The 26,562-nt window shown below is 47.0% G+C and overlaps 8 protein-coding genes and 1 non-coding gene across 9 annotated transcripts; 5 read left to right on the forward strand and 4 right to left on the reverse strand.

Moving 5' to 3' along the window:
- Positions 1-500: 500 nt before the first annotated feature.
- ATNIH1004_008228 (putative ABC transporter) lies at positions 501-2,668 on the forward strand (the record flags this gene model as incomplete). The annotated part of the gene is made up of 6 exons (XM_033572841.1): positions 501-678; positions 741-1,240; positions 1,308-1,820; positions 1,872-2,025; positions 2,116-2,366; positions 2,429-2,668. 6 exons carry the CDS (start codon positions 501-503, stop codon positions 2,666-2,668), a joined length of 1,836 nt encoding a protein of 611 aa, XP_033423393.1.
- A 609-nt stretch (positions 2,669-3,277) lies between these two features.
- On the reverse strand, positions 3,278-4,443 carry ATNIH1004_008229 (uncharacterized protein; the record flags this gene model as incomplete). Its single annotated transcript, XM_033572842.1, has 2 exons — positions 3,278-4,098; positions 4,149-4,443. The coding sequence occupies 2 exons, from the start codon at positions 4,441-4,443 to the stop codon at positions 3,278-3,280; spliced, it is 1,116 nt and encodes a 371-aa protein (XP_033423394.1).
- Positions 4,444-4,528: 85 nt separating this feature from the next.
- ATNIH1004_008230 (uncharacterized protein) lies at positions 4,529-5,167 on the reverse strand (the record flags this gene model as incomplete). The annotated part of the gene is made up of 1 exon (XM_033572843.1): positions 4,529-5,167. The coding sequence occupies one exon, from the start codon at positions 5,165-5,167 to the stop codon at positions 4,529-4,531; it is 639 nt and encodes a 212-aa protein (XP_033423395.1).
- A 4,337-nt stretch (positions 5,168-9,504) lies between these two features.
- Positions 9,505-9,615, forward strand: ATNIH1004_008231. Its single transcript has one exon. It is a non-coding gene; the product is annotated as a tRNA-Ile (tRNA).
- A 557-nt stretch (positions 9,616-10,172) lies between these two features.
- ATNIH1004_008232 (uncharacterized protein) lies at positions 10,173-11,297 on the forward strand (the record flags this gene model as incomplete). Its single annotated transcript, XM_033572844.1, has 1 exon — positions 10,173-11,297. The coding sequence occupies one exon, from the start codon at positions 10,173-10,175 to the stop codon at positions 11,295-11,297; it is 1,125 nt and encodes a 374-aa protein (XP_033423396.1).
- Positions 11,298-11,968: 671 nt separating this feature from the next.
- On the reverse strand, positions 11,969-13,618 carry ATNIH1004_008233 (uncharacterized protein; the record flags this gene model as incomplete). Its single annotated transcript, XM_033572845.1, has 1 exon — positions 11,969-13,618. One exon carries the CDS (start codon positions 13,616-13,618, stop codon positions 11,969-11,971), a length of 1,650 nt encoding a protein of 549 aa, XP_033423397.1.
- A 1,321-nt stretch (positions 13,619-14,939) lies between these two features.
- Positions 14,940-16,406, forward strand: ATNIH1004_008234 (uncharacterized protein; the record flags this gene model as incomplete). Its single annotated transcript, XM_033572846.1, has 7 exons — positions 14,940-14,991; positions 15,051-15,126; positions 15,175-15,342; positions 15,426-15,709; positions 15,764-15,810; positions 15,872-16,035; positions 16,106-16,406. 7 exons carry the CDS (start codon positions 14,940-14,942, stop codon positions 16,404-16,406), a joined length of 1,092 nt encoding a protein of 363 aa, XP_033423398.1.
- Positions 16,407-17,760: 1,354 nt separating this feature from the next.
- Positions 17,761-19,808, forward strand: dbp9 (ATP-dependent DNA/RNA helicase; the record flags this gene model as incomplete). Its single annotated transcript, XM_033572847.1, has 4 exons — positions 17,761-17,965; positions 18,024-18,100; positions 18,174-18,652; positions 18,716-19,808. The coding sequence occupies 4 exons, from the start codon at positions 17,761-17,763 to the stop codon at positions 19,806-19,808; spliced, it is 1,854 nt and encodes a 617-aa protein (XP_033423399.1).
- Positions 19,809-25,373: 5,565 nt separating this feature from the next.
- On the reverse strand, positions 25,374-26,124 carry ATNIH1004_008236 (uncharacterized protein; the record flags this gene model as incomplete). The annotated part of the gene is made up of 2 exons (XM_033572848.1): positions 25,374-25,427; positions 25,477-26,124. 2 exons carry the CDS (start codon positions 26,122-26,124, stop codon positions 25,374-25,376), a joined length of 702 nt encoding a protein of 233 aa, XP_033423400.1.
- Positions 26,125-26,562: the final 438 nt, after the last annotated feature.

Consider the following 26,562-nt stretch of genomic DNA (forward strand, 5'->3'; position numbering starts at 1 on the left):
AATCACCTGCACCGAGGCAATCTCACGCTGGCGCTAACGGTGGCGCAAACGGCTAAAAACAACTAATTCATCGATCGCGCTTTCATCCCAGGAGAGGAGGGGCAGAACAGCTGGATCTCTGGGCCTTTCTACCGCTACTCCACTACCATGGGACCCATTCGGGGATTGAAAGAAGACTTTTCAGCGTCGGGGTTCTGAACGGCGTTTTATAATCAGAAACCAGATGCCAAACGCAAGTCAGTGGGCAGATCGGGGACCCGGCAGCTTAGTCACCGCCGGGGATTTGATCGGAGCATCCATGGAGGCGTTCAGCCTGCAGTCTGTCGCCTCTCGGGCTGGAGGGGTTCGACTGGCTTATAAAACGAGGGACGTCCTGGTCATGGATGTCTGGTGTTGTCTCTCTTTTTTTCTTTTTCTTTCACTTTTATTTTTTTTTGCGCTCCGAGGGTTCATCCGATCTATATAAAGTTTACGACTGCATATCGTATACTATACTCACCATGAAGACCAGTCTCGGTGGGCTGAATGGCCCTGACATCGAGAAAAATGACTATCAGTTCTTGATGAATGATACCGTCACGACTTTCTCCTGGTCTGACCTCACTGTTACCGTCAAGGACAGTCGGACTAAGCACCCGCACAATCTGATCGATGGGAGCAATGGTGTGGTACAACAAGGTGCGTAACCACCCATCTTCATGGATCCCCGGACGAAGTTGGTGCTAAATAAACCTCACCAGGAGAACTCGTCGCCTTGATGGGCCCCTCGGGCTGCGGCAAGACAACGCTGCTTAACGTCCTGGCTCGCCGCACTGCCTCCTCCGGTGCCAAAGTCACTGGTGACAGCTACGTCAACGGAAACAAGATGGACAATGCCACTTTTGGACGCATCACCTCCTACGTGGAACAGGAGGATGCGTTGATCGGGTCGTTGACCGTCCAGGAGACTTTGAAATTCGCGGCAGACCTGTCTCTGCCGCGATCAATCTCCAAGTACCAGCGTGCCGAGCGCATCCAGACTCTCCTCTCAGCATTCGGTATCCACGGGCAAGCATCGACCTTGGTCGGCACTCCCATCCGGAAAGGCATCAGTGGAGGCCAGAAACGTCGAGTCAGCGTCGCCAGCCAGCTGATTACATGTCCCAAGATTCTCTTCCTCGATGAGCCCACCAGCGGACTCGACTCGACGGCCAGTTACGAGGTGATTTCCTACGTGAAGAAACTGGCTGTTGTCAACAACGTATATACTACCTCCTTTCGTTAAAAAAACCACCTAAGTTCAAGGGCTAACGGTCATCTGTTTGTAGCTCATCATCATCGCTAGTATTCATCAACCATCCACATCTACATTCCAACTCTTCGACAAACTCCTCCTTCTATCAGAGGGCAAAACCTGCTACTTCGGACCCGTGCCAGCGGTGCCGTCGTACTTTGACTCCATCGGTCTTCCAATCCCCTCGAATACCAATCCAGCCGAGTACCTCCTCGATATCGTCAGTTCCGACTTCACCGTCCACCAGAGCCAGGCTGACCGGGTTCAATCCGCATGGACACAGTCAACCGAACGCACGGCTCTCGTCCAGCACCTGCACGACGACGCCGCGGCCAACAAAAAGGTCGTCACGGACGCGCGCCGTCGACCTACCATGTTCCAGATTACTCTTACGCTCCTCCATCGTCTCTTCATCAAGAGCTATCGCGATGTCGTGGCATATGGTATCCGTATCGTCATGTATCTCTGTCTGGCGATCATGATGGGCACGGTGTGGCTGCGTTTACATACCTCTCAGGAATATATCCAGCCATTTATCAATGCAATTGTACGTCTCTCCTGTATTAATACAATTTACTGCACACATTAATAATGCTAGTTCTTCGGCTCCGCCTTCATGAGCTTCATGGCCGTCGCTTACGTCCCCGCCTTCCTCGAAGACCGAGCAACATTCATCAAAGAACGAGCCAACGGTCTCTACGACGCATTACCTTTTCTTCTATCCAATTTCATAATCGGACTTCCCTTTCTCTGTACCCCTCCCCTCCTCCGTCCTTTTAATATACCTTATAACAAATGGATACTAACAGTAGAAGTCTTAATATCCATGCTCTTCTCAATAGTCAGCTACTTCCTCTCCAACTTCCACCCCTCTGCGACTTCTTTCTTCATCTACACGATGTGGCTGTTTCTCGACCTCGTGGCTGCTGAATCCCTTGTCGTATTCGTCACCTCTGTAGTTCCGAATTTCGTCATCGCTTTAGCCCTGGTCGCTTTCGCGAATGGACTTTGGATGAGCGTCGGTGGTTTCTTGGTTTCAAAAACGATTTTGAATCCTTTTTGGAAATTTGTTTTTCATTATATTGACTATCAGGTATCTCCCCCTTTTTTTCCTTTTGGAGTTTGAGGTGGGGTGGGTTGGTGCTGACTAGATAGGCATATGTTTTTCAAGGGATGATGGTGAATGAGTTCGCGGAGAGAGTGTATTCCTGTGGTGAAGGGTGTAATTGTATGTATCAGACTGAATTGGCATCGCAGTGTTTAATCCAGGGGAAAGGCGTGTTGAATCATTATGGCTATTCCACCGGTAGGACTGGCAAATGGGTGGGTATTCTTATTGGGATTATCGCGGTGTATCGTCTATTTGGGTATGTTGCTCTGGTGTTGAGGACTTAGATCTGTATATTAAACATCTATCCTGCTTTAATGAGAAGACTACATCATGTATTTCAATATATACCAACTAGATCATAAAGACAGCACATATCAGAATCAATACATCAGGGTATACTTCCTCGGTCAACTACTCATTTCTCCAACAAAACCAAACACGAAGAAATAAGTCGTATGTCATCCAAAGAAAGATTATACAAACGCTTGCTAGCCAAAAACCAACATTCAAAACATCAATCATTGCAGGTCATCAGAATCGTACAATCATGTCGCCATGATGGACGTGATCGGTCGAACCCGCCCCTTCACTTTATAACACCCGAACTTATGGTCTCAAAGTCATTCAAAAAGCCACCCAGACAGCAATAATAACACCAAATTCTTTCCTTGAAACCCATTCCAACTTTTGAAAGCAAGGACGACCTTATCGCGAACCATGGGGTATCCTGGTTTTCTTTCGCTTTTCTCGGTGAAACAAGATCCCTCCCTAAAGATAATAAACTTTTCTTTTGTATATGACACTCTTCTCAGCCATCCCCCGAAGTAATGGGGGGAGGAAATCAAACAAGAACAGCTCAACATGCCGAAGGAATCACGCCATGATGCTATCGATCATCGACCGCTGTAGGTCGACCGGCTAGACCGTCGACTGGCACGGTCGGACTGTCTATCTTTTCGAGCTCGTCGTGGATCATCAAGCTCTCTCCGTGCCATGCTGCCGGTGTAGTCGGAGCCCCCCGTCAAATACCTTTGTGGTCGTTTTCCTTCAATGTTCAGCTCAACGGCACCCGTGTTCCCCGTTCGAACACTGATCCGCTTCCCGCCCACCGACTCCTGCGTAAAACTCATAGTAACGCCGTTCATTGTCATGACGATGTTATCTTCCTCTGGCTTGGACCCCACGCCACTCCCGTTCTGCGTCCGCGCGTCACTGCCACGGCTGCTGTTGGACCGGCTTTTCTGGCTCCCACTGTCACTCTCCGCGCGTTGGGAAGAAGCCTTGGCCTTTAACAGGTCTGCCGTCAGGGGCATCGGTGCCGATTTGCCGGATCGGGTTGCCTGATACTCCTCGGCCTCTCGTTGTTTGTCTTCCATGTCATCCCCGCCTTCGTCATAGTAGACCGTGGGTCGATGCCGCCGGGAATTCGCGATGGCAACTCGGGCGGGGCGAGAACTTTCATGGTAGGAGATCGACCGTCGACTGTCCCGGATACTGCGGCTCCGCTCTGGAACCACCGTCTCCCGAGACGACCGTCGATAGCCGTACTCTGGAAGAGCATCTCGCATCTCCGAGAGATCCATCGACCGAGAAGAGCGACGCTCTGACGACAGAGCGGTGGTCGTCGCCGACTTACGGGGTGGATCGGGATGCTTTTGGATGATATGCGGCGTCGCCTTGTGCTTGAGTGGTGGCGGCGGCATGCGGTAGTAATCTCATCGCGGTCATGGGAAGAATGGGACGGAGGTATATGCCGGGACTCACGGGTCGGTACCCGTTCCAGCTGCTCGTCCTCATCATATTGGGAAGCATGATCGTAGTCAACCACGGGGGGTGCGTAAGTGGACATCCGTCGTCCACGTCCCGACTCTCGCGTTCTAGAAACGGAACGTTCTCGGTGATGCTCAGGAGGCGCGTAGTCCGACACGGGGTAGAAGGAATGCTGCTGAGGGTAATGGGATGGAGCGTACGAGGGCGTGTTGGCAAAGGCGGATGAGGATAGCGGCGGGCCATGGTCAAAACGAGTCATCGGACCTGCATTATACATCATACCCCCCATGTTAGGAACCATCCCATGGAAGCTCATAGGTCGATTGGTAGCATGGTAGGTGTCTGATCGATTGCTACGGCCATGGGGCCGACTGCTATGAGACGCGACATGGACATCCTGAGAGATCGACGGGGGGTATCGTGGAGCTTGGGGTGATGGCGGGGGGGAAATCATGCACGGAAGGCGTCGACGGTTGAGACATATAGTATGGATATTCCATCTGTCGTACTTCAACGGGGTTCGTGGCATGATACAACCCCTGATCACATTCCCAGCAGGTCCCTGGATAGTGCCGCAAATGGGCACTCTCCCTCCTTCGAGACCTCGATGGGGATCGCTGCATGGAAGGATGCTGATGATGGCTGGCACTGGGGTAAGTTCCAACCTGCATCTTGTCATCCCGCGCAGGGCGGGCAGTTCGTTCCTTGGTGCGTTCTTTGCGATGAGATCGAACACGATCGAGGTCGACTCTCTTGGGCGCCGTGTCTAATTTAAGAGGGATGGGACTTTTCTGGCCCGACGGGCCAGATTGGGTGCTGTTAACGGTGGCGGCAGTGCGACTAGAATAACCAGAATCGCTCGCAACATCAACCAGAGGCTCCGCAGAAGATATCAGGTCGGTCTTGGATCGTTTAGCAGCAACGTTTGCAACTCGACGAGTTTCGGGAAGGATAACATGTGCGTCTTCGTCGTACTCCTCACAAAAGGCGGCATGAGGGACTTTGCCAGACATGATATCTTGACTGTGGCCAAGGCCCAGGTTGGGTCCCTAAGAAGAGAGGGGGGCTGGTCTAGGAAGGGCAGTGTGGGTGACGTGAAACGTGGTGGTCCAACAGGCTTCGATGCTTGGTAGACTACAGCAGCCACCACTGCTGCTCATCCGAATGAGTCAACAATAATAGTATTTTTTTTTTCCCTCCTTCCCTCGCCCCTTGTCCTTTTTTTTTTTTTTTTTTTTTTTTTGAAAAAAAAAAAAATAATAATAAAAGAGCCTTTCTTTCCCAAGTTGGACTGTTCGTTCACCCTCCCCCGTTCTGTCTGGGCCTATTCCAATAGTCCCCTCTGCAATAATCTCAAAGACTTAAAACCGGAATCTCTTCCCTGCAGATCAAGATGACAATAGTTCAAAGACAGCGCGTCTAGATCGCTGTATGTCAGCGACGGACTGTGGATGCAAAGTGGCAGTCGTCGTCTACAGACTGCAATGTCTCCATCGAAAAAAGAAAATAATAATAAATAAATAAATAAAAATGGCCTTGGTCACGGTTGGTCCAGCGTACGCAGCGACGAAGTGGGTGATAGTACGGGGACAAGACAAGACAGCGTGGGTCGGCGGAGAAAGGAAAGGAAGGGAAGAGAGAGGGAGAGGGCGAGACAGGAGAGGGCGTGAGCTGCAGCAATCGTCTGGCAGACGATGAGTGGATGAGCAGCAGGGAGAAAGGACAACAGGCTGCAGTCCGCAAATGCAACGAGGAAATTGTGTAACCGGCAGCAGGTTGGAGGAGTGTGGTTGGTGAAGGACTTTGAGCCTGACGAAGGAGAAAAGAAGGTGGGGTGAATTGTGGAGATTTTGGGAGATGGAAGAGCAACTAGATAGGTTGACGAAGTAGCGAATGATCAATAAGAAAAGGTGAGGATAAAATCAGAGATAGAAGAAAAAGAGAGAGATGAAGAAAGGATAAAAAAACTCCGATCAAGGAGGCAGAGAGGAGGAAAGTTGATTGTTTAAGTTCTTTCTTTCTATCGGGGAAATTCCACACCCAAAAAATACGACGGAGGTCGCGAAGAAACGGAGCAGGGAGAAGTCTTTTTTCTCCCTCTCTCTTTTTATTCCCACATACCTTATTTTTTTCTTTTTTTTTTTTTTTTTTTATTTCTTTTGTCGTCCCGATCTTATGGAACAACAGAATAATAACAGTAATAAGAATAGTATTATTACTATCCTCACTGTTTGTTTAGCCGCAACAAATCGAAGAAGAAAGAAAGCCGGAACGAGGTGGGGGGCGAGTGGCGGCCATCGATGCCTGATCGGCCGCTAGGGGATGCCATTTTATATAGTAGAACAGATGAAGACTGTTATAATGATTATATCTCTGCGAACTCGCACGGTCTGTCACCGATTTCCACCGATATCATCTCCATGATCTCTGAGACCGTGCTTCTCCATCCCTATACGTCACTGACCCTTCCCTGTCATGATCTTTTCCCGGCGCATTGCGCCAGGCTGCAGACTTGCAGCTGCATCGAGTCGGCCATTAACGTATCAAGGTTCGGGACACAGTCACAACGTCAAAAGTCTGGATGACCAGGATTGATCAGATTCACTCTGGATATGCTCCATGGTCGATAGAGTCCAAGTAAATAAACCCAGCTCCATCGGCGAAGAAACCCTGGTTCTAGTCGGACTTCAACCGTGGAACGCGACTCCACTTGATCTACGCAAGTTACAACAACCAGAAGTATCCCTAAGTATCAGACTTTTTGTCCTCCTGTCTCTTTATTTTTCATCCTACTTTTTTTCAAGTAAACCGAATAATTCTGTCTATCCCGTCTGGTGGCGGCCCAAAAGTCCGCAAGGGATGCTTGTCCGTTGCGGCCCAATCACGATCTCCACCCTTCCCTGTTTCTTCGGGACTGCAGAGAAAAATTTCGCAACTGGAGGGGTAAGATTAACTACGAGGAAGTCTTACTCGACATATGAAGAGATTCCCTACTGTATTATGGTTCTTTCGTTTTAAAATTTTATCCCATAATATTGTATAATAACAGACGTGCTACCAAGCGTTCTCCCTTGCGTCGCAAAACCAGATCTTGGAACCTATTATTGCTCTTACACACCGTGAAGTGGTACTACCTTGACTCTCATTCTTAACCCCCATGTCGACAAATTCAGATCCCCCACCTTCCCTCTTCGTCTAGCTTTCTGATGCTATCGCAACTGGCCAAGCAGCATGCGACGCCTCCTGTGGAGCGCCCGTGTATGAATGGCATAGAACATCCAATCGAAGGACGCTAGAAAATTTACACCTGACTAGGGTCCGTCAGCACGAGTCGCTAGACGTCAAAATAATAACAAGACAATGGCTGAGTTTCATTCCTGTCCTATAGGATCCCATTTATGCTCTATTGGCCGTCACGTCCAATGGATTGATTATTGATTGCACCATCGGACAAGGATGCAACTCGGCTATACCGGAGAGCTCTTTGTGCGCTCCATGATTCATCGTACCCAACGATGGTGCAAGGGATGCTGGTCAACTTGATGAAGGACAGCATTCGTATTATTGATAGAAATCGACTTTGTGTTTCTAATATACTCTCCTTCGGGCATCGACGAGCTCGGATGGAGGGGTACCGAGTCCAGGAAACGCAGTTTCAACTCGCTCTGGGAAATGAGTCATGTGAACACTTTCTTTCATTCCATTCGATTCTTCTTGGATGCTGCCTTCAACCGTCGTTGACGTGGGACATGGATACTAGTGCCGCCAACGGCCTGACCGTTTTCAAATTACCGACCAGCATGAGAAGCTCAGCTGGGGCTGTCCACCGGCGGTATAGATATCGGGTCAGTTGCCGAGAGTTCATTTGATATTGTAACTCATAGGCATCACTGCCAGCCAATTCAACAATTAGGCAGAAGTACTAGTTGGCCTCCATTAGGCTTAAATTATGTTTATCAAAAATGCCCTGTCATCAGTGCTGCCTGGAATCTGGCCGTTGAGGTTTTGTAAAATCTACCAGGTGTCTTTTCTGACTTGGGATATTCTGTACTGTCAATGTGATTATCTGTTCTGATTCTCTGCTACGTAATTGATAGTAGTCTCCAATAAAGTCTATTCACGAAAAACTGCAACCTTCATCACGACCAGACTCCGCTCCCAGAAACTCGGAATCTCAGACGTAAAAGCCAAGTTTTATCTCATGCTCAGTGCAGATCACAATCGCTTATCTTCCTAGATCAACCAGTTAAATAAATTCCGTGATCTCATAGCCTACAAAACCCGCCATCACACTTGTGCATACACCTCGGATATTGAGATACGAAGTGTCAGAACACCACCCAGTACTTGGTAAATCCAAGGACCTTGATGGTTCCGGTCTGCTACATTTGTTGTTCTGCTTTGATTGCTTGGGACGCCTGATTTCTAAGCGGGTTCTGGTTAATCAGGGATACTCGGTGAGGATGGGGAAGCGGGGATGTGAATGTTGTTTGGCCTTTAATCTTCATACCTGGGCTATTTATGTTTCAGCATCAGGCATGACCCAGCATTATATATCTAATTGTAGTATTTTAATTTCCTTAAGTACCCAGGATTATTTGTCAAAGCTATAAGTCTACTTAGCATATGGTAAGGGAGGCCAAAAACTTGTAGATCACTGAAGTCTTCTCAGGATACCAGAAGTAATGAAAATGGGAAAGATCCGCTCTCTGAATGTTAAGTGTCGTAGCTAGCTAGCTATTTAGTGAATGATATATTTATGCTTTTAATGGGAGTTTCAGAACATTCATAATGATATCGACTTCATATATATTTCAACATCTGGACGATTTTGATATCTCCTTTCATGCGACCCAACTGCCTCGCCCAAAATCGTCTTGAAAGAGTAAACAGCTAATCTTCTTAGGATCATATTCTTTCTCTTCTCTTTCTTCCCAACAATATTGCTATTCACGTTTATATAGTACTTTTGGCAGTCATTTACTCGACCTCGTCCGCTGTTTTTGCACCACTTTCCTTGACTACAAGCATTGACATGAAGAATGCGTGTGAGTTTAGCATATAACACTTTTGCCTCACTTGACTAACGGGTCACACAAAACCGTATGTTGAGCATTCTACATTTCTGATAGAAGGAAGGGAAGCTTTTGCTTGTTCTATCGTTGATATGAGTAAAATTAAGACAAAACCAACGACTCAGGTGTACCGAAGAGCATGGAATAAAGTTATCCAAGGACCAGGAAACGACACAGGTTCAAAAAAGGGGAATTAACACACAGCTTGGACATTTGCAACACACTAAAGCTATGACAGATTAAAGTTGTAATCCAGAAGCACGAGTATGACATAAACTCCCGTAGCTCAACTGGTTAGAGCGTCAAGCTTATATGACAAGATATGTCACATACTGTCGTATGCCTAAGCCTCTTGGAGGTTGGGAGTTCGATCCTCCCCGGGAGTATCTTTTTCGTCTTTTCACCTTCACCATATTCTCTCCCGTTTTACCACCACACTGAGCTCTGTCTATTTTTTGTCTATTAGCATTAGAATTTCTCAGGCTTTTAATGCCATGTCAAACAATATTCCTCTTTGTTAGCCGTCTACGAAATTCCAAGGCCAGGCCGATAAGAGTGCTGACTCAGCAAGTTGCCTGGCAACGAAGGCGCCTAAACAATAAAGTGTCATCCCAGCCTCCCATTTACTCCAACCACCACAATTTTGGGGGCTCCAACTTGCACTTCATTAGGTGCTGCTTTTGTGTGGTTTGCTCTTCCATGATCTTGCAACGTCTGGTACTGACATCAATAACTTCTGAGGTGCATGTCTATTTCACCATCTCTGAGAACAGTACAAAGTAGATCAGAGAGTGATTCATATTGCCGTCTTTTCTTGAACAGGTAAGAATCGCAGTCCACATTCTTGTCCTCTACGGAATCCTCCAAATTCACATACCGTAGGCTAACTATCTTTAGAGTGTCGTCTTGAGCTGCATGCTCTTGGCAGCTCTATTCCCCGGCCATGCCCCCAGTCAAGCAAGTGGGGGATTTCCCAGACATTCCTAAGGAACCCATCCTTGAAAATGATGACATCGTCCACGGAGTACAGACACCATCTGTCCCCAACTATGTGCATACGTTAGTCGCTCGATCCGATTCGCAAGACAAGTATCAACCAGGAGAAGGCACCGTTGACCCTAACCACATCAACATGGGCGGTCTTTTCGCGCTATTCGCAATCCTCGGAGCCGCGTTTGTCCTTGCATCTATCTGGTTCTTTTTTTGGGCTAAGAACGGCGGATTCCAATGGCAGAAAGGCGACTGGGAAGAGTACAAATCCACCGTTCTACGACGGAAAGGACCAGACGGACGAACTCTCAGTAACGCCACGAAGAGTACCAAGCTAGGTGGCGGCAGCATCGTCCACAAAGGCTACAGCGACGACGGATACACAGTCACCGACAGCGTGGACTACACAGAAACAGCGACGACAATCACCGAAAAGGAACGACCGAAACGCAAGCGCAATCTCCGCGAGAAGCTTCTCCGTCGCCACAAGGACGAACAGTGGGAAGGCGAAGCCGACGAGGACGTGCGCGCCTATCGCAAGGAGAAACCCGCCCAAGTAGGTGGCATCAACCGTGAAGCGGACGGCACCTACCACGGAAGTGATTATGATACATCCAACCCACGTAGCTACTACCAGCAGAGCGAGATGAGTCAGGTCCGAGACTATGCGTATGAGCCGGCACGCCAGAGTCGTAATTTCTCTTTTATCCCGGGAACTGAAGAAACACTCAGCCAGGCGCCGACAGAAGGGCAGCGACTGCGTGAGCCATCAACCCGTCGGCATAATCGTCGTCGGGAACGACGACGGCAGCCTCCTCCGGTAGCGACTCGCCAGGGTAGTCCGCGTAAGCGCGACGGACCGTCCATGCCGGGCCATTATACCGAACCATTAGACTTTTCCTCTGCGCCTTCGCGATCTGAATACCAATACTCCAACGTGGACACAGAAGACTCGGGGACCAAGAGCTACCATCATCCAATCCCAGGATTAAGCAAGGGATACCGTCGTGAAGGTGGTCGGGGACGTCGTCGTGATAGTCTCAGTGATAGCGACGGTGATGAAACTCGCTACTCATAGATTGATTGAACCAGAGTCAGTCTTTGGGAAGGTGATATTGTAAATAACATGAACATGACATGGTGCACTCATTAGGTTACATATTGAACGAGCGCATGGAACTACGATGGATTGGACGCACGGGAACTCGAATTCAACGGAGTTTATGGATACTTGCTTATGATATGGGATGAATAATGGGAATCAATGAGTGGACTGGACTAGATTGGACTCAATCTGCAACTTCCAATGATGGTTAAATTTCTTGTATTAGGCTGTTAGCAATGTTTACAGGGTTCATATCTTCAAATTATAACTGTGTTGTATTTTTTGTTGCTTTAGTATGCTGAAGGGAGATCGGCACATAGTGAAACTATGCATACTGTATAGTTGAGTTATATCCGTTTCACTACAGATGCCTAAGTTATTAATACATAGGAAACCACAGTGTCAGAGTCAAATGCGTTGGTAGCGTAGCTTCGTCTACCTACAAATTCAAAGATAAAAGAAAAGAAAAGAAAGAGAAGAAAAAGAAGTATATCAAACCCACCCAGTCTACCTAGAATACAGAGCAGCCTATAAATGCAGAGCACAACCTAAACCATGATAAGAAGCAACCGAGAAGCCTGCAATGCAACGATACGCTTATGCATGTCTGAGTGCTAAACCAGAATATATTTTGCTGTCGATCATCAAGCGCCACAAGGCATGGAATGAGAATGTCGAAGGGAATGACTGAATGCCACGCGGTGGAGGAACGGCATGGAATTGCTTCTTGAAAGAATAGGGCCTCTTATTGTTCTATCTTTCGGAGAAACAACACTCTCATTCATGTGGCTGTGATTTTCATCCAGATGGAGAGTGCTGGTTGGTCGTGATGATACGCCTGCGTCATCACTAAACCATTCATTTAGCGCCCAGCGACTTATGTTTGCATCATCACAACCTTTATCCCATAGGGCTTGGAGTTCAGGACGAGACTTCAAACGATGTATTTCGACCGACGAGTTGCGCAGTTGATGGAGAATCCACTTGTTGATGAACCGGGTCGGGGTGAGTTGTGCCATCGCCTCTGGCTCGAAGAAGAATGAGGAATCCTCGTCCGCAGGTAGCTTGAGTGGATCATGTTCCTGTCCGGTGAATTCTTCTTGATCTAGGGGGTATAGGAAATCAAGGTCCCTGGCGTATTCATCAGTTAATACGCCCTTCTCTTCGCACATAGATCGCAGCTGGTTAACATCCAATTGAGCATTGTTCAGGTCTTTCAACATTTTCTCTCTCTCTTCATCGTAGGTGCGTAAAAACTCCAGAGATTCACTGTCCAGAGGGATTTCAAGCGGGCCTCGTTGTTTTTGTTTGTCCATGATGGCAAGCCATTGGGTGTCCAAGTCTAACAGGTGTTCTTGGAGGATGCGGACGTCTCCTACGCGTGACAGATAATCCACCACACCCTGGGGGAGGTCCTGTGTTGTGCTTGGCATGGAGAAGTTTTCATCATCATCATCATCATCATCATCATCTTCTTCTTCTTCTTCCAAATCACACTTTTCGGATGCAAGCAAATGTTCCTGAGCTGTAACATACGGAAGCTTGTGTGATAAAGCGGCAAACTTCTCCATTGATTTAACAAGCTGGTATTCTTGTTGCTCCAGTTGATCTTCAGCATCATGGTAAGTATTTTCCAGATCCAGGTATGCCTCGGTAGCTGATTGCAAAAGTTCATAATCCTGTATCATAGAGTGGACCGGGGGGGGACCATTTTGGGCAAAGAGTGAGTTGAGCTTCTTCATTAAAGTCGCTCGAAGAATTGCTTCCTCTTCTCGTTTGAACCTTAGGGCCTGTCGTAGCTCGCGTACTTTTGATCGTTTCGCGGAGACGGTCTGTTGTTCCTCAATCAGTCTGTTGTTGACTCTCATAAACTTGGCGAAATGCATAGAGTAAAAGCCCTCATTTAGTTCATGTGGAGAAGGTGACTGGATCTCATCATGTCGAACCTGCGGATGCTTAGAATCCTTTGGCGTTGGAGGGCCAGCGCTGGCGTCCTTACTGTAACCATGTTGGGACGTATTCAAAGACAGTAGGTGCTCCGATATATTTACATGCGAAATCAATTCCTTAACCTCGGATGTATCGAGACCTGGCGATCCCTGGTAGTAGGCCGAGGCAGGGGGTGTAATCCCTACATCCAAGTCCCACGGGTTATCTGGGGGTGGTGGTGAGAACGGACGAGAAAGTGTTGTCGCGCTGCGAAATTCGAGCTTCCCCATGCTAGGAGAATCTGTCGAGTATTCACTTGTCATATCCTGATTGACAATAGAGAAGTGAGTCTTAGAAGGGAGCATTTTCCCTGCGAGGCATATGGAACGAGGGAAGGGGTAGGTATGGTGCAAACAAACAACGACAACAGCAACAAAGATTCATTTACCCTTCCATGACGGGGTTGTCTCGCCCAATTCCTTACGTCTAAGGCTTTTAGAGCCATTTCCCCGAATTTGAACATTTTCCCGCTTGACGCCCATCACTTGAGGGGGGGGAAGCCACGGCCGACCGACAGCGACCTGTCTCGCTGAGTCACTCTTATGTATTCCAGTGTTGAATATTGCTGACGAGAGAAGAAAAATAAAAAATAGAAAGAACACACTGTTGGTTAGAAAATTTTTATTGTAGCCTAAGTTGATGGCCGCGGGACAAGTCGGATAATAACGATGATGGCTTCGCTAGTGTGGTGGCCATACCACAAAAATTTTTTTATTTTATTTTATATATTTTTCAAGTTGTCTCCTTTTCTCTTTCCTTTTATTTTCTCCTGGGCGAGGTGACAACATGTGGTGGGAGACGAGCAACGCTCTGACACGTCGCATCGATCTGTCTGATAGGTTACAGACAGGGTGTTAAAATCTATGTGCACCGTCTTGGAGTCGTACTTACATTTCACATGGTCGATTGCTGTATTTCCTAGAATCAGGAGATGAAATTGATGATTGGGCTAGTGGTTGGTAATGGGTGTTTCACAACCCATTCCTCCTGATCCCGAGTCCAAAGTAGTCTATTGACACCACACGGATTCGTTGGGCCACCAGACTAGTCTGCATCAACGAGATGATTGATTGCTTTCTGAGCAGGGAATGAGGGAGTCCAACACCCCCTCTTCCCGATAAATAGTATGCATAATAGGGTGCGGGGGTAAACCCCTAAAAACAAAACTGTGAGAGGTGGTGTCACGTTCAAATTTCCCATGCAAGAGGGGAAATCAGGCCAGGATCCGCAGCCAACCCATCGTGCCGACCCTCGTACCCGGATGACGATCAGCTGCATCGTCCGTCTGCGAGTCAGGCTTTGACACCAAAGGCCGCCGTACGCAAGTTAATTCGTAGACTGGATGGAGGGAGAAGGATACTGTCGTCGACGAGGATGATGGATAACGAAGAGCCTCATCCCCTCCTCATCCCATCCTCCCCGGCTCGAAGATATGGCGAACATGCTTATCCAAGTCGGTCCGGTCCGTCAAGCTTTAAAGCCCCCATTCAGTCCAAACCCCTGGGCATGCGACAGCCTTGCTTTCTCTGCTGGTTCAACGTTGGATAGATCTAGCTGAGAACAGCTCAAGGGGATACGCCCACCTGTGAACATATTGGCCTGTGACTGGACAGCAATGCTGCGATCATGAGCTCGCCTTACAACTTCAACGGCCAGCAGGCCTCTCGCCATCGTCCGGGTAAGAATTGAGAATCTCAGAGGGTTACAGCAACGCACTCACGTATCACAAATCCATAGGAGCACAGTATGTTCACCCGCGCAGAGAAAGCAACGATGAAACTCTTGTAGCACCCCTCGCACCAGATCCGTTAAGGTATGGCGATACCAACCATCTTCAATTCTTATGCTAAATCCTTGTGAGCGTGGTTCCTCGTTCCCACCCGTCTATGCAATCTCGACCATACGAGTATGCAGGCGATCCCTCCCGGGGCGGTTATCCTTATACTAGTCCCTCGCCTTATTCCAGCCTACCAGCCGTTCCCGCATCAGCTCAGCAACCATACTCTTCACAGCCAAGGCCTTCTACCATGTATGTTAGCAAAGCTTCGACATGCATATCTATTAGGGAACCTGTGGATACTGACAGGAACATCAATGTTTCAAAATTTACAGTAATCCGGGAAATTACACTTGGGCACCTGGTCAACATGCTGGCCCGGGCCAGTCTGGTATTCCAAATGAAAATCATGCATCGCGAACGGCTCCTAGGACTGGTTTGGGAAGTGGCCAGGGATACTCTTCCCCATCGATTCCACAAACTCCAGGATTCGAGCATATATGGAGAGGTTCGGGAAACCTGACCACTGGCCCGCCAACCACGCACTCCCCAACCATCCCTGGCCCCCAAAGAGTCATCTCGGCAGCCAGCTCCAACAGCATTATACCATTGGACCCGCGTATGTACTGACCTTGTTTGATGTCATATAAATCCCGTTCTCACTGCGTGCTAGGCTACGTGGTGCAAAAGAACCCCAAGAGCTTCTTTACAGTTGGACGGGTATGACCATCTATCATGGAATATATTTCCCATCGGTGATCCTTGGCTAAAGGTCCTCAAGGTATTTTCTATTCTGTGGCACGAAAATGAAGGTTCAACTGGACGAGGCACCCAAAGTCACATCAGCGAAGGGCCTGTGTTTTTCGGTAGATTCAACGAGCGAATCCACAGCGGAATTCGGCGTATGGTGGTTGTTAAAGCACTAGATCAATGTGCTTGGTGCTTGTGAGTTTTTGAGTTTTTCTATTTGAGCGAATTTTTACCAGGATATATCTACTAATCAGTCTTATTAAAGTCCTGTGAGTACCTACTCCCGAAAGGGAGTAGCTAAACCAGGTGTCGATCCGTCCAAGCATGCAGTTATTTATATGGAAGGCACGTATCCCAAGGTTGACCCTGCCGAACGGGGTATAACCAAAGAGCCCATAGAGGTAACACCCGCTTCGCCTGACCAAAAGCTGGATTATATGTCACGATTAAATTTTGGTAAAATCTACACGGTTGAGCACAATGTTAAAGTGCTTCATGTGGGTAAGATTACCGATAGGACACTGCCCCGATTTCTCAATTATGCGACAAACGAACTTAGGTTTTGATTAACTACCGTACGAGTGAAGCTGTTTACATGTTACTTGGTTTTGTTTCGGCTGACTTGTTATACTATTATTCTCATAATCGTCTGAATTTTGATCCCTGATTATCCCTTCAAGCAGAAAAAAAAAAAAAAAAATAATCTAGGAGGGCGGTTGTAAGGCCACTCATGATATTCACGATATTCACGATACGTTTTGGAAGGCAGGCATCAGCCGTCTGAAAATCTCCACTCTCGAAATACGACGCCAGCTGCAAGTTGGTTTTTGCTTATTCTTGCCTCTTTCTTTTGGCTTTTTTGCTTTTTGGGTGTGCACCGCTGACCTACCACCTTGCCGAACGAGGGAATGAAATAAGTCTCGAGGTGATCTCAAAATGCCATGGGAGTAGTAAGCACCCTGCAGGTTTCTTTTGGTTGCCTTACTAGTTAGTTTTAATATCAAGTACTCCATGATTATAGTCTGCCAGAATCTTGGTATTTTGTCCTTGATTTTTACCGCTTCAAATGGCCATAATAATTTCCCGTATACTTAGTTTTTCTCGTATTACATTCCCCAAATACACGACGTATTGCAAGGATCTGAGAGGCAAAGGATTAAAGGCTGGATCGCAAGGGCTTGTTACCGGATAAAAATAAAACGCCCTGCGCATCAGACAAGTCGTCCTGAGGTTCTAGTTAGGAAATGTACTCAAAGGACTAATCTGAGCAAATGTCCTGGACAGGCGTAGGAAGTCACTAAACGCTCGGTTCAGAGTACCACTGTCGATCACCCAGTCAGGGGAAATGAACAGTTCTTCGCCGATGATAGAAGCGAATATTCAGCTCCGAAGGTACTTATCCAACTTCTATAGGGAGTTGACGGTAGGAAAGATCTGCCAATAATTCAAGGATTTACCTGACTAATTAGTGATCTTTATCTCTTTTGACCCAGTGGAATTTTATTGAGAAGTTGTTTAGATATCCATCAGGTTACCTGACAAATGGGCGGCCCTTGACTCTGACCATTTCCAGGCCCTTCATGCGCGTTTGATGTGGTCCATATCGTCTGAGGATTCTATCACCGAATTTACAAGATCCCGCATCACACCAACCCTTTATTGACGACGACGACCTAATGTTGAGGAACCAGTCACATCTTTGTCAGGGTCCCAGAAAGCGTGTAGGTCAGCTACGCGTACACACCATCCGGCTTACTTCTGGTTCCGGTCAGCTGACCTTAGTCACTTTCGGTGGAGTTGAAAAATACTGCCCCCGGAAAATCTCACCGCCCAACAGATTTTCTAACCCGCTCGAAACATTCTTGTCAACTATCTCGACTGCCTCTTCAGTCCTCGGAGAGGAGCCCAGACCTTGAAAATATGAAGCGAAAACTCGATGCTAATGACGTGCCCTCCACGGAGGCGGCAGAGGGGAAAACAGCTAAAGATGCGACTGACATCGACTTCGAAAGTCTCAATCTCGATCCGCGCCTGCGCCAAGCTTTGATAAAAGAGAAATTTACCAAGCCTACATTGGTTCAAGCTAAGGCTATTCCTTTAGCACTTGAGGGAAAGGATATCTTGGGTATGTATTCTAGACTCGAGAACAATCTAGTGATGATGGGAAAGACTAATGTGCCCAGCTCGCGCAAAGACTGGCTCCGGGAAGACTGCGGCCTACGTGCTCCCGATCCTACAGACTATTCTCCAGAAAAAGACTGTACGTTCTCTCTGGGCCATATCTGCATTTTATAGTCTAGCACATATGAAACCTAACAGACGTATTTATCCAGGCCGATCCATCTTTGAAAGCTACCACAGGCCTCATCCTCGTCCCCACCCGAGAGCTCGCAGATCAGGTCCAAAAGGTCGTCACCACGTTCGCTGCCTTCTGTGGAAAGGATGTTCGCTCGGTGAACCTAACGCAGAAGGTTTCGGATGCCGTGCAGCGTACAATGCTGGCGGACCAGCCGGATTTGATTATCTCGACACCTTCGCGTGTCATTACCAATCTCGGCAATTCCGCTCTTTCTTTGGAAAACGTCACACACCTTGTGATTGACGAAGCAGACTTGGTGCTGTCATATGGATATGAGGAAGATATTAATGGATTGGCAAAGGCAATCCCTCGTGGTGTCCAGACGTTCCTGATGAGTGCCACTCTTACGTCTGAGGTGGATACATTGAAGGGTTTGTTTTGCCGGAGCCCTGTTGTGTTGAAACTGGAGGATAAGGACGACCAAGGTGCCGGCGTCAGTCAGTATGTTGTCAAGTAAGTGGACATGCCCCGTTGGTGGAAAGTGAGTTCAGTTGCTGATGCCTGTTTCACTACCAGATGCGCTGAGGATGAAAAGTTTCTTCTCACCTACGTTATTTTCAAGCTTCAGTTGATCAAGGGCAAGGTTATTATATTTGTTGGAGATGTGGACCGTTGCTATCGTCTCAAGCTGTTCCTTGAACAGTTCGGAATCAAGAGCTGTGTGCTCAATTCAGAATTGCCCATCAATTCTCGGATACACGTTGTTGAGGAGTTTAACAAGGGTGTCTACGATATTATTATTGCGGCCGATGAACAAGAGGTTATGGGAGCTCGGAAATCATCTAAAAAGTCAAAAGCGACTACTGGAGACGAGGACACCAAGGCAATGGGCTCTAGTGACGAAGACGAGGAAGAGAATACAAAGTCCACCCGTTCCAATAAGCGCAAGAAGCTTACTGGAAAAGAAAAAGACTACGGCATATCTCGTGGTATCGACTTTCAAAATGTCGCTTGCGTACTGAACTTTGATCTCCCCACGACTTCCAAGTCTTATACCCACCGAATTGGCCGTACCGGGAGAGCAGGACAGACAGGCATGGCATTGTCATTTGTCATCCCTTCGGATCAGTTTGGCAAACATAAGCCCACCAGTATCTCAGCAGCGAAGGACGACGAATCTGTTTTGGCCAAGATAGTAAAGCGACAAGCCAAACTCGGACACGAAGTCAAACCGTATCATTTCGAAATGAAACAAGTTGATGCGTTCCGTTACCGAATGACCGACGCTCTTCGCGCTGTGACTCGACTCGCTATACAGGAAGCTCGTGCACGCGAGATCCGTCAGGAACTGATCAAGAGCGAGAAACTCAAGCGACACTTTGAAGACAATCCTGAAGAACTGCGCCAGCTGCGTCATGACGATGAGGTCCGTTCTGCGCGCGTTCAACCTCACCTGAAGCATATTCCCGACTATTTGATGCCCTCTAAGGGTAGAAAGGGTATTTCGAGCGAGGATGTTGGATATGTGGCGTTCAGGAAAGCTAGTGATAATCGGATTCGGAATGCAAGGGATAAAAACCGTACAAAGGGGAAGGGCAAGGGCCGGCACTATGCCGGTGTGAAGAAGAGGGTAGATCCATTGAAGACATTCAATCGGGGGAAAAAGTGATAGCGTAAATATGTGTACCTGGCTATTTAGTTATAAATAAATCTGTAGATATTCTAGAACTGCCTATGATTTCTTATGTTTAGTATAGGATATTGTTGTCCCTAGGTTTTGCCCTTCCATTTATCTACTGTCTTATAACTTCGATCTGATGATCATCGTATGACAAGATTTCTAGACGCATACGATGCTTTCCTTTTCTGTTTAGTGCTTGGGCTTCGCCTTTTATGTCATAACCGGAACTATACCAAAGAGGTATAAGTGGGAGTTAGAATGGTTGTGGCTCAGCGGAATCTCTGCGTTCCGCCCATGGAGAACAGCATAATATACTTCCCCTGTCTTAGGAATCGTAGACTTCTAATAATAGGGCAGCTGCAGGCACATGGTGCACCTGAATCTCTCAGTCAATGCTTTGTTAACAGATATGTCAAATATTTCCAAAAAGATATTCAAAGGGGGTGTTCCAACTGCGGTAGCTCAAGCACAAGACGGAGTCGGTGAGTTGCGCAAGAAGACACATGGTATCGTCGCACGCTTACATTTATCTAAACATGGTCCCATTTAGATTCCATTCCACTTCTGTATTGTTTCTGATGGGTTACCAAGAGCTACTTTATACTTCGTGATCAAGTTGGTTGCTCATTCCAATTTCTGGGCCTCTCAAATTGCTTTACGGTAGAGCGGGTTGTGGCCTTTCTCCTTCGCGTATGTTGGCACTAAATAATATTACTTGAATACACGTAATCCCCACTACTGGAAACCAAAATCTAAATATTTGTCTTATCATAGAACTAAGACGCAAAATATTCGTAGAAGTATTTGGAACGCCATACCTTCCCGCCCCAAAACTTCTCGAGGCCCAACATATGTCGCATTTGACCTCCAAATAAATTTATAATGGGTATATTTTCACTCCTTGCCCACGCCCTCTGTTTCTGCATATACGGCCTTGTGGCAGCACCGTTTCTCTGTATTCTTAGTTTACAATTGTTTTAATAAACCCGTCACCAGGCATTGCACTGGATAATCATCCAGTAGAAGACTCACTTGCAGACGCACAGATGGGTAGGAGGCATATTCGTCGCGAATTCGGCAGATTAAAGAAGTAAATGTGGTAATATATATCTCCTTATTCACATTTTCGAATGTTCTATTATGATTCTTGACTAATTTTCTAGTTGGTTGGGTGAATTACAATTGTCACGATACTTTGGTTGATGACACATTTCTGTTGGGCTTTTTCAGATGCAGGAATGTGGCTTCCTCTTTATGGCACAGTCTTTCAACAGGAACTCGTTAGAAAAATGCGGTCTACACATAAAGAGTTTGTACGAGAGAGACAAATCTTTCTTTGTATATTGGCTATGACATGTAGTGGCGTGTGACTGTAGCACCTCCCTAGGAGAATGACGTTTATGGCTTATACCATCTATATGATAGTGAGGCCTTTGCGGAGATTATTGCTAAATAATACACATCATTGGATTCGTATCCTAGCACTATGTATGTGCATTCATTTAGTGGATCTGACACCATAACTTAATAAGCCACCCAAAGGCGAAACCGGTTCTGTTGACCAACGGGAGCAGTAGTCGAGGCCGTCAGTATCTGATATGTTGTGCAATATAGCGCACTCGCTTTGACGAACGTGTGGTCGAAAGTTCTATGGACAAATTAATTAATCAAGGTTTTGTTAACCCGAAAGCCTAAGTAATAGAAGTTTAGCTGTACAAGTGCTCCGCATAGTGAAGTAAGAACATAAGTGAACAAGAAACTCCAGTACTCTGAAAGCGTCGTCATTCGCATTGTAGAACTTGGAAAGATAAGTCTACCTGGTCTGTCCTTAGAATCTTTCTTTTCCCCCGCCGCGGAAGGCTGTCGAACGTGGGGGTCTCTCTCAGGCTAGGACCCAGAACTGGTGAAGGCCAACACGCTGGTGGAAAGAATATTTTCAATGTCTGAGCTGCCGTCTCTAGCTAAAACATGCGTTTCATCGCGGTCCCTCAATATTTTGTCCACTTGCATTGCCTTTCCAGAAGCGTGCAAGATATGGGCGACCAGTGCATGTACCTCCGGAAGCATTGGGCTCGGCAGTTATGGCGTGTATTATTCTGCCTAAAAGTATCAACTCCAGAAACGGCAAGCAGTCTCGAAAACGTCTCTTCCGGCTGATAATTTTTAATTTGGTATGTATTTTCTTCTGTCGCCTCAAGGGCAAAAATCGAATCGTCAGAAGGCACCGTCTAAGAGATGACCAATTGTAATGGCGTACCTTGGCTCGTTCATAGAAGATTGGGTAAAGTTGATTCGTGAACGAAGAGCAGGAAAGCATCGATATAAAGTCACCCAAATTTTTATGCGGAGTATTGTTCTACATCTGAATTCCAATTTCCTAAGCAAAGTGGAATTATGTCGCAATATGTGGACGCACGTAGGTCACTATCACCGGCAAATGCCCTATCCACCGCACCAGTAATACAACACTTCTCCCATCTCTCTCCAGGCATGCCTTCTTCAGCCATGCCTGCGTGTCCCTTGTCACTAGTTTCGTCCAGTTCCGCATCAAGGTTCTCAATAGAATCTTCTACCCCAAAACTGGGGTAGATAGTAATGGAGGGCGTCTTTGAGTGTGCCTTGAGTGGGAATAATAGACCCTTCTACAAGAGACTTGGCATGCTGGCATATTTCATTATTCGTTCTAAATCCCCTTATTTCTTCCAGTAGGTTTGCCCCGCCTTGTTTGGGAAAATAAATTCAAAAATATATCCAACACATTTTTTGTGTCATCTTTGGGTTAAGGGGTGTAAAAGCAGTAAGCTACTCTAGTGCCTCCTGCTCGACAATCACAGGTGCCGAGGAGGGGATGCTGCGGAAGCTTGTGTCGGAGTCAGACAAAAACGACATCTTGGTGCTGGAGTTGAATTGTAAACACGAAAAACTAGGTAGGGTTCGAATACAAGGCGTGAAGGAAATGTGAGGTGTTGAAGAAGTGGTATTCGGACCGATTCCTCCCTAGCGCCTTGGCTACGCACAATGGTGTCAACCCCGAATCCTCTATCCCAGAGAAGAGGATGGTGAGAGTGGCATCTAGATGAGACGTTGAATGTATATCTAGTTGAATATATACGCTCCTTAGTAGGCTACGTGCGTGTAGCTGGTATAGCTTCTCCTGCTCTATTCCCCATTTCCCCTGTGCACTGTGGACCGTATAGAGGTTTTCACAACATGAGTCAATGTAAGATGGCGGAGACGGAACTGGAAAGCTGGCTCCGCTAGTCTACTGGGGTCTTGGCATCCCGCCGCTCTCAAAGACTCCACTTTCCCATGAATAGCTCTCGCCTCCGTATTCCTAAAACTGCGCGATTGTGTCTTTCAGAGAGCTTTTTTGGGCGTTGTAAAACTCCACTGTCTTTAAAGAACAAATGGAGCGGAGTTCTGAGGATATCGCACCAGAGGCCCTCATGCCCCCGGACCATACGGATGAAAGTGTTAAGCTATTGTCAAGTCAACCACGAGCTATGTAGATATCTATGCTTGCTCCCTCTGGAATGCTAATAATTATACTAGCGTAACCGCTGTAGAGAACTGAAGGTATACTAAAACAAAATAGTTCCTTATTTCCTTCCGGAAATAGATGAATCGAAGTCATGTAATTGTTTGCTGATGTCTATAGATCCGCTGTGTTTGGTCCAGTCCATGATGCACTCAATGAGTTGGGGCAAAGTCCCTACGCGCATACCAAATACCCAGCAGGTTGCGGGAGAAAAGGCAAAGGGTTTTGATCTCAGCCAAATAGCGAGTGATTTCTTGATAGAGCCCGAATCAACAACGGCTGACCATTTCAAAGAGAGGAAAAAATTGACTACTTCGTCAATAAGATGGAGGAGCGTAATCTCAATATGGTGCTACTGAGTAATGCACTGTCCTCATCGGATTTTCGCTATCAGCTAGCTAGCGCTCAGGCACAACCTTCCAAGTTGCAGGACACCAGTCTCAGTCCTCAACCATCGACACCTACGTCTCAACGTCATTATCCGTGCATGCTCTTTTTGCAACTAGATATCTCCAAGATCATCAGCAGCACGAACTCGCCTGACATCCACATGAGATGACATCGACTCTAGATATTCTTTGCGGTATCAACGCGAGACAGAAATAACGAAGAGACACGCTTAAAGCCCTCTATACTTATGTCATGAGAATCTTACCGGGATCGAGTACAAGAGACCTTTTCGTGCCCCCAGTTGAAATAGCCCACACCTGTTTGCGGATAGCCAAAGTCTGCGCTGTTTCCTCAACTCTGCATATGTTTTTGGCATTGTCTATTAAGTCTTGTTATTGGAAATAGTCCGGATCATATGCTTTTTGCTTATTGTTGATCCTAATATCCGGATTTACAGACTACTCCCTAAAGATATATTCATCTGGTTGGTCACTGATGCCGATCTGATTATAGTCAACGGTGACCTGCACTGGCTTTTCGGAGAATGCCAATGTTTTGGAGGGCTAACAAATGAAAGAGATTTGTTGGAATCAAGGAATCTTGTGCCGTGATAATCTGGAAATGATTCTGCCTCACCTTCTATTTCACGTGCCCATCACTCGTGATTCAGCTGTCACCATGGCTGTCGCTGTAAGTTGTAGCGAACTCTTCCTTTTTCTTTTCAGAACACATTGTTGAAACATCCGAGTCGAATGATCTCCAGTGTCTCGGGAGTTTCGTCGATGTGTTACAGTCAACTCGGTCTTTGACATTCTATCAAAAATACAGGAAACAACAACTTTTCCAAGCCCTGTACGGTGTAGCAGGCAAGTACATCAAAGTAAAAGTCAAAAGCGAACTTGGCACCGAATTGTCACAAAGGAGAGTCTCGATTCCGAGTGGATTCAGTTTGTCTCATATCACCAATAATGCCAATGGTACGTGGCCACTCATAATGTCGCTATCACACTCGATCAAACCAGGACCAACATATTCAGGCACACACAGGGAAGTAGAAATGTCAACTCCATATGAATTGGGAACGTTGACTGGCTCTGCTCCTGGAGGAGGTCCTAATATTGATGAACGGCAGCTTTTGGACTGGACGCATGTGTCTGGGAGACGGGATTTTGCCACCTCGTCAACACAAAATAACGGACGAAACCCGGCAATGGATCCTGCGGGTATAGTACTGGAAATTTGGTTTTATAATAATCATCAGAGCGGAAGCTTCTGATGATGGGTTATACTACTATTGGCTTCCAGAAGAGTTCTGGAAGTGGCTTGTTCAAAACTACAATAAACATTGCTGTTTCGTGGGATACTCGTTATTGTATCTGTATATTACAGAATGTTATCTAGACCACGGGTTCATCTTAGTGTTCTTAGCAGCTGTGCAATGTGTAGTAATTGTACTTGTGATATCTACATCCTGAAAATCGTCCAGGTTGAATACAATGAATGCATAGCTAGAAAAATATCAGCCAAAAGCGAGAAAAAATCCAACCCTTTTCATCACGCATAATGTCATTAATTCCAATAGAATGTCTCCATCTGGGTATGAATATGGACGCATTCTTGCACGCTCAATAATTGGCAGTGAAAGTTGAGTCTGATGCAATGACCGCAATGACCGTTGCCTACAACCACGTCAGTCCATATACTCTCGCAAACCATCAGACCACACACCAGGGTAATATCCACATGTGGCATGATAATAATATCAATCGCCGGTCTCCAACCACGTTTCGAACCTGGCATCAAAGCCAACGTGCGATTATGCGGAATACTCTCGCGCACCTCCGCGACCTTCCGATCCCCATCCACAATATCGAACGACGCAAGCGCATTGCCAAATCTCTCGATCTCCAGCGTCAGCTGCTTATCTTCTTTGTGTTTACAATCTAGAGCAGCAACATTCTCAAACGACAGATAGAAGCTCTCAACACTGGATGAAAACGACCGTCGCAGACCCCCCGTCGCAATATTCGCCGAAACACACCCAGGCAGTGTCACGCACCACCCAGTGCGAAAGGAGGATTTCTTATGGAGCTCGAATAGCGGTAACCCCGATGAGTCGCGGAATTCTCGACATGAGCGACCACCAAACTTGTGCCCCGACACCGTTAACTGCGTCACGCCGTCGAGGTCGCAAATCTGGTAGGCTACCTCGGACTGTGCATCGCCGTATGGTCGGAGTACGAGTGTTGTTTTCCTGTCGGTGATGCATTCCTTTCGTATGGCGATCGGACGATCAGGAGCCTTCAGAGTGCGACGAATTCGAGGAAGGAGGCTCGCCCGTCTCAATTTCGAGGGTTGGGAGTCGCTGCGGAACATGATTCCATGAGGTTCACGTCTGGCTGCGGGGTAGATGCCTGTTTATAGGTGAGCGATATATAATACCTAGTATATTACTATGCTATATTTGTCTAGGAGATCTATTGGAGAGGAATATAGTGCTTTTAATCCCTCAGCGGTAAACACATTGGGCGATTGGTGAGTGGCAGTTTGACCCACGATGATTTCATTGTTGATTGCCCGAGGCTCTGTCGCCTGAGGCCCACTTTCCTGAATACACCAATACGGGCAGATAGGAAACTTACGGAGTACCACTCAGAAAGTTAAACGGTCTTGTTTGTCAGAAGTACTAACTATGGAGAGGCTATTTGATCGGATCCACTTATTCCATGCTTGGGTGATTAGGTACCATTTAGTTGTGGCGCGGATATTTGACAGAAAGACTGATCTTCGAAGCCGCGGGGTATTTTAGGTGAG

This window comes from Aspergillus tanneri (genome assembly GCF_003426965.1).
Source record: "Aspergillus tanneri strain NIH1004 chromosome Unknown AapTan_6_pilon_pilon_pilon, whole genome shotgun sequence".
Lineage (NCBI taxonomy): Eukaryota > Fungi > Ascomycota > Eurotiomycetes > Eurotiales > Aspergillaceae > Aspergillus > Aspergillus tanneri.